Below are 6927 nucleotides of genomic sequence, written 5' to 3'. Positions count from 1 at the left end.
CGCATCAGAATGATACTATTAAACACAAGACAAGTTTAAAAAAAAAATAGAATAACCTAAACCTATAACCCTTAAAACTATTACGAAGAAAAAGATAATACGTAAATAAAATGGATACGATTATTACCTCGGTTTCATATATTTCTTTGGCCCATGAGTCTTTGTATCCAAATAACAATTGTCCTCCATCCTCCGGCAGCCCAAGGATTACACCTCTGGAATACCCTTCACCGTTCTTGTGGGACAATGTGTTTCGCTTTCTTTCGAGGAGGATTTTTCTTTTCAGCTTCTTCTTGCGCACCGCTAGGTTGTCCTACTTCTGGTGCTCTATCTTCTGGTGCCTCTGGTTGAACACTAGGTTGAATTTCAGCTTGTGATTGTGGAGCACTTGGCTCTACAACTTCTTGAACTGCAGTTGGTTGAACACCTTCTTGAACTGGTTCTGATTGTGGGGAAGTTGGTTGAACACCTTCTTGACTGCCTTGTTGAGTTCCATCTTGAGCACTTGAAGTGGATTTAGCAGTCCTAGCTCTCCTTGCACTAGCTGTCAAGTTCTTACGCCTTTCCATCCTTTCACTATCTGAAACAATTGCATCTTCGGCTTTTTTACCTCGCCCATCCCTAAACAACAAAATAAAGTAGAATAGGTTCGTAAACATATGTTACCAAACTACACAATCGGAAGTTAATCTAAATCCAAATTCCCGAATATACATATTCGGTTGATTAAGTTAACCATTAGCCTTCGATTATTCATAATCGAACGTTTCAGTTCAGCATAAGCGGCCGAATATAAATAATCGGAAACAAAAGAAAAAGATTGGTGTCCGAATAATGTTTATCCAAAAAAAAAAAAACCTAAACTATACATTATAATCGGAAGTTATACTTCAACATAATCTTCCGAATAAACATAATCGAAAGTTAAAAGAGAGTCTATCCTACCGAATACATCACAATCGATAGCCATACAAAACTAATTCCTATCGAATATGCATCATTTTGTGTCCAGAAAATACTAAAGTGGTACTCGGAAGCAAATTACAAAACATATCATCTGATTACTGCGTCTATATTACTTGTACTTCCCTAGTATATTCGGAAGGCAAAAACACATTTAACTTTCGATTATGGTCGATTCATGGTTCAGTAATGAAAAACGTTCTTCAATCGGTAGGAAACCTAAATTTTTTTAGCACCCGAATATGACCAATGTTCTTGTGGAATGAAGAATTCGACCACAATCGGAAGTTTAAAACAATAACTAAACTACCGAATCTGGGTAATAACCGAAAACCCTAAAAAAATATAATCATGGATTCGTCGAATTGAAGCAATAGAAACCAAAAAAATGGTAGAATTTTACCTAATCGGGGCCATTTGAAGTTGCTTGAGAGTTTGGCTATCAGAATCACCTATATCAGGGACTTCATCTTCTTCGTGTTCTTCTGGTTCATGAGTTAAAACCTCTTTATTACGGGCATGCAGTCCAATGTTTGGATCGTCACCGCGATAAACGTTTTTGGTTTTAGCTTTCTTACGTTCCTTATCTTTCATCTTTATAGAGAATAATCGACGATGATTCGATTCGACGATTAACAATAACGATGTATTGAAGCGGAGTTGAACGAGGGGGGGAGTTTTCCTCTCTGCAATCGGAGGGGAAGAGGAGAGAAGAGGAGTTGAAGTTGAAGTTGAAAAGAAATGAATTTAGGTTGACATTGGTTTTATCGGTCGTAGTTAATACAATCTCATTAACTACCGATAGCCCCAAATTTCAACTAAGCAAAATTCTATAAATTTTAAATTTCTCGAATTTCTTAATCGTTAGCTTAGACATTTTCTTTTTCGTCCGATTATATAGTAGCCCCAAATTTCAATATAGCAAAATTCTTAAGATTTCTTATTTCTATACTTTAACAATCGGAGGGGACACAAAATGACTTCCGATTATGTAAGGGCATTAACGTATTCTACTAGCCTTTAGGGCATTCCTTAACATTGTATATGGGTTGGGAATAAAAAAGTCGCCCCTAATTCTTTTGGGGTCGCCCCTGAAAATGCCAGGAAAAAAAGGCCCTGGATTTTTCACTTGGTATCAAAACTGGCAAATACGTGAAAGTTCTAAAATATGTGTGAAAGATCCAACCTATGGACATGAGTTCGAGTATTGGTGTATTGCACCACCGAGCTCAATGAGCTCAGTTAACATACCTACCGGATTTGGTACTAGAAGGCAGCAACCCATTATAAGACGTGGTCACAAAAGGATTCCATTTCCATGGTCTGCCAGCACCCTTGAAAAAATGGTGAATGAATCCACACTAGATCAGGAAAACGTGTTGGAAAAAACAACTAGGGTCAAGGGAAGCTGAGATTAGTGACCAATTTGGTGCCATTAATGAAGAAGAGTCAGAAATCTTCTTCCCAACTTGTTTACAAGCTGAGAACAAAATACAAGCCCATCAACACTACAAATAAATCTGGGACTAGTTACAGCTTGAGGTAGCCTCACATATGTCCATCCCTTGGAGGGGAGCAGGTGCCACTCGGACTTAATTGCTCATTTGGGTTCTGACACTTCATTTGAGGGTTCACGTACATCTCCAAGCTCGTAGAAGACCCCCCAAGTTTCTTCTTTACCTTAAATCTTCCCCTAGTAAAAATGAAAGCAATATTTGAGGAAGCAATGATAGTCTATTATCATGCATTTATGATTATTAAATAGGAAAATGAGAAATCAGTATATCCAAAACCAATACCTATCTTTGCGCTTCTCCAGGTATCTTTGCAATGATGCTTTTCTGCTTGCTGGACCTTCTGCATAACAGAAGCACTCAGTACACATCAATGTGATATGTGATAATGGCACGTAGAAAATGTTATATTTCCATATCCAACGGATTAAAGAATGACCATAAGGCTTTACGACACTATAGTAGTCTCTTTGAGTTTTGACACATCAGATTGAAATAAGAAACAACATGTCTAGTTGTTGAGCAGTTTGAATTGTTCTGAGAATTTGTATTACTTCAGTTTACATTACTGTTAGTATGAATTCTAATGGAACTCATTAATCACATCGGACTCAAGCCCCCCACTTGTTAGTTGTTACCTTGCATGTAACATAAGTGGTCCATTAAGTATTGATAAAGTTGTACTTATACATAACAACATAAAGAGAATGTTCAGAAATTCCAGAGGCATTACTAAGATCTCAAAAAAAAAAAGTCTCACCTGGTTCAGCATCGCGAGACACTGTTCCTTCCTCCCCATATTGCCAAGAAATTTCAGCACTTGCTGTGGAATTACAAACACAGTTAGAAGGTAAAGAAGCCAACATTAGCTATTCAACTACCCCATCAAGCATGAGCAATACCATGAATCAGCAGTTAGAGGGTGATTTACACAAGGCACCAAAGGTTGCATGTTCATTGTGTCTCACTAATAATCTTCATGACTTGGAACAAAAGGATCATTTGGTTTGACATGTTAGGATGATAATTGATACTAAAACATATTACAATTTCTAAATGAACAAAGAATCAGGTCTATTCATTTGCAAGGTAGGAGTTATTGCAACTCGAACCTGGTCTGGTAGATGCTGATTGTAATCGACATGGTGGAACTACTGAAGTTCCAGCAGATAAATCGTCCTCAAGAAAATGATATGGGCTCGCTGCAAATTGCATGATAACTCGGGCCTGCACATTCATCAGCGGGCGGATGAAAGAAAAAACTATCTGCTTTATTCTTCAATTCTACTAGATACGTCAAATATCTACAAAAATTAAACTACAATGCAAAACCAAAAAATAAAATACATACCTTCTCAACAGAAACCTCATCATAAACATTCACTTTGCCACTATAGAAAATCGTCATCTGACTCTCTAACTCATTTGCTGCACCCATATTTCTGCAAAGCAATTACCAAAAAAGACCATGTTACCCATTTTATCCGTCAAAAGATCATAATATGCAGTGACACCAACATCTCTGAGGTCATCCCAATCTCTTCTTTCACACAATACACATTTGCAGAGTAGCTTGTTCAATAACTTGTAAAACAAATTATCCCCTTTCATTTAGTCCCACTATGCTTCATCTTTTGCCCAACTGTGGAGCCTGAGCTACAGAGAACCCACTGAAACCCAAGTTTTCAATGATTTTCTAGTATGGTCATTCTAAAGCCCGGTAAGCCCAGTACTGAACAATTGCTACTATAGGGTGGTCTTGTTTTTTCAGTATCTCTGTGGAGTTAGTCATAATAAATTAATTATCTAAAACAAATCCTAGACTCCAAATCGTACAGAAAGGTTTAAATAATAATAATCAAAACACAGCTCAAGTTTCAGCAGTACACGAGAGAGATAAACCTGGAAAGAGGAAGAGGAGGAGTGGTGTTATTGTCGGAAACTGGTGAACGACAAGACAAATCACCAGATAACCCGTGATCTTTTCGCCTATGTGAAACCGATTCATTGTTATTAGGAGATGATACCTGGAAATCAGCACTCGTTGTAGTGCTTGGGACCTGCATACAATACGAAAGTTCCATTAAAAACTCCCCAAAAAATTAATTAATCTTTCATCATCATTATTAATTCAAGAAATAAAGATTTAGTATCTATTACTTGGGTTTGTACCGGACTTGAAATTGGAATAGAAGATGGGGGACGAACAGAGGTGTTGTTAAAACTGCAAGTGTCGTCAAATGTAGTTTCTAGCAAAGATTTTAAGGAGATAACTTGTTCTATAGCTTGTGATTTGTTCCAAGAAGGGCGTCTCATACCTGTCGAATACATGTACGGACAAAATAGAACAACTGACACGTGTAAGTAATTATTCTTCTTCTTTTCCCTGAAATTTAGGTTAATTAATACATCCGAAAAGGAATAATAAAATATAAAATAAAAGGGACCTTTTTCTATGAGATATCTCCGGCAATCTTCACGAGTCAGTTGTGAAATATCATCTTCTGTTAGTTGTTGCAAGGGTTTATCGAGTGTTGATCGGATAATTGTTGTTTCTCCCGGTTTCATTTCCTAAGATTCCGGCTGTATTGATAAACTTTAGAGAGAGAAAAATGAAAATACTAGAGAGTAGAACGAGAAGATCGACTAAAATTTGCTCATGGTTTCTCTCTTTCCAGAAAATTTTGACCTTTATCTTTTAGTGGGTGAAGATGGGAGAGAGTGAGGGTGACCTTTTTTCTTCTTCTTTATCCTTCTGCACCACTGACACAAAATTACCGTCAACACTATAGTCATTGTCGCCACCGCCGCCAACTACTCTACCACCACTACCAACACTTTTTTTGTTTCCAAATCCATAAACTTCATCAAATCAAAGGAATTAATGATTAGTTTCTGCCAAATATATCAAATATAAGTTCCCAATTTCTAATAAAATCCATTCACTCGAACGCATTTGATTGACTGCAAGTCTTGCAGCACCTAAAAATTGCAGCACCTAAAAAAAACTACAAAGAAAAAGATGAAGAGAAAGAGAGAGAGGTGGTCCAGGTGGAGGAGAAAGATCAGGTCTGTTCCTCTTTTACCCGAAAAATTACTCCCTCCCACTCACACCACCGGTTCAAGTTTGCACAATTTTTAAGGCAATGAGAAATATATATTTAAACATTTTTTATAATTATACCCTTATGGATAATAAATAGTGAAATTTTGAAATGATTTATCTCTCAAACTACACCACGGATGTTCGCAAACTTCGTACCTTTGAAAAGCATTTTAAAACACCCACGTAACGAATATAAACATGACTATCAAATTATATATATTTCTTATATTTCTTATAATCAATTAAAAAGGATAATTTTTAAAATATCTCTTTATTTAGTGATATAGGTCACTTAATGGTGGGACGAAATCTAAAAGTAACTAGGTCACTTATTAGTGGGACGTAGGGAGTATTAACTTACATAATTTACCCACCACTATCCTTATTTTTGGTGCGAAAAATTTACACGCGTGTCTCACACCGTTAGCTTTTCTGCGACATGTGGCACTAAATAAAAAATAACCCGGGCACGAATCTCTGCCTCAACCTAAATTTGCAGGGTTTACTCAATAAATACATGTGTAGATTTGTAGAGATTTAAAAAGAGTCATGAAAATTAATAACTTTGCGAGAATTATACAGAATTGAGAAAAATTTTGAGGAGTTATGTAGAGTTGTCAAATGTCTTGCAGACATTTGTAGAGTCCTGAAGAGTTGTAAAAACAAATTTTATATGGAAATCTAACTCCTTTAAAATCCTAAGTCATATGGCTCCCACGTCGCACGGTGACCCTCACCCTCCCCTCTCCAAATTGCATAGAAATTCCCTCCTTTGGCGCCATGTTATTCCTAATTTTTCTCTTCATCCCGCCTTGTCACTGCCATCTCATTCCTACATTAAGAACTTAAAACTTTCCGTCTTTTTTTGCTGCATACGAAGGCATCCCTCTCCCTATTCTCCCTAACTTTCTTTCTCGTGAAACCCTACATAGCCAGCAAAAGCTTAAATCTCAAAGGGTTTTTTTTTATCAGATCTCAAAGGGTTTATGGTAACAATCGTGTGGTTACACAGTAAAACCCAGTAGTTGCATCGATCGGTTTGTTTAGGGTTTTTCTTGATATGATATTTTCTTATTGTTTGGTAAAGGCAAGTTTCCCTTTCCCTATTCTCTCTGACTTTCTTTCTCATGAAACCTATAGCCGGCAAAATTATTGTTACACAGTAAATCCATGCAGTTAAATCATTGTTACACAGTAAATCCATGCAGTTAAATCATTGTTTTTGTTGATTTTTATGATTCAGTTCGTTTTTTTTTTTTTTTGTTCTTAACCTAAATTATGCATTCGGCAGGATTAGGGTATGATGATCTTCACTACAAATTCTTAACCCTACTTTCTGTCTTT

The 6927-nt window shown here is 36.7% G+C and overlaps 1 protein-coding gene across 2 annotated transcripts; it reads right to left on the bottom strand.

Annotated features, from left to right (window-relative positions):
- Window positions 1-2377: 2377 nt before the first annotated feature.
- LOC113356993 (protein TIFY 4B-like) lies at window positions 2378-5480 on the bottom strand. Of its 2 annotated transcripts, none has more exons than XM_026600236.1 (8): window positions 4925-5480; window positions 4650-4795; window positions 4380-4537; window positions 3829-3919; window positions 3590-3704; window positions 3238-3300; window positions 2763-2820; window positions 2378-2656 (listed from the first exon to the last, which is right to left on the bottom strand). In XM_026600236.1, exons 1-8 carry the CDS (start codon window positions 5043-5045, stop codon window positions 2512-2514), a joined length of 897 nt encoding a protein of 298 aa, XP_026456021.1. In that variant the 5' UTR covers window positions 5046-5480; the 3' UTR covers window positions 2378-2511. The 2 variants fall into 2 exon arrangements, with proteins under 2 accessions (XP_026456021.1, XP_026456020.1); XM_026600235.1 differs by having other exon boundaries at window positions 4638-4795; window positions 4925-5479.
- Window positions 5481-6927: the final 1447 nt, after the last annotated feature.

Source organism: Papaver somniferum, chromosome 3 (assembly GCF_003573695.1).
Source record: "Papaver somniferum cultivar HN1 chromosome 3, ASM357369v1, whole genome shotgun sequence".
NCBI lineage: Eukaryota > Viridiplantae > Streptophyta > Magnoliopsida > Ranunculales > Papaveraceae > Papaver > Papaver somniferum.
Note: the sequence above shows the minus strand (reverse complement) of the source record. Positions and strands in the feature narration are given on the sequence as shown.

Bases quoted from the DNA above. Each gene is read 5' to 3' on its own strand.
- LOC113356993 (XM_026600235.1), bottom strand. From the start codon at position 5,045: ATGAAACCGGGAGAAACAACAATTATCCGATCAACACTCGATAAACCC. The intron at 3,301-3,589 runs GTTCGAGTTGCA...GTAATTCCACAG, and splicing joins ATCAGCATCTACCAGACCAG to CAAGTGCTGAAATTTCTTGG. The intron at 2,657-2,762 runs GTATTGGTTTTG...CATTTTTACTAG, and splicing joins CTGGAGAAGCGCAAAGATAG to GGGAAGATTTAAGGTAAAGA.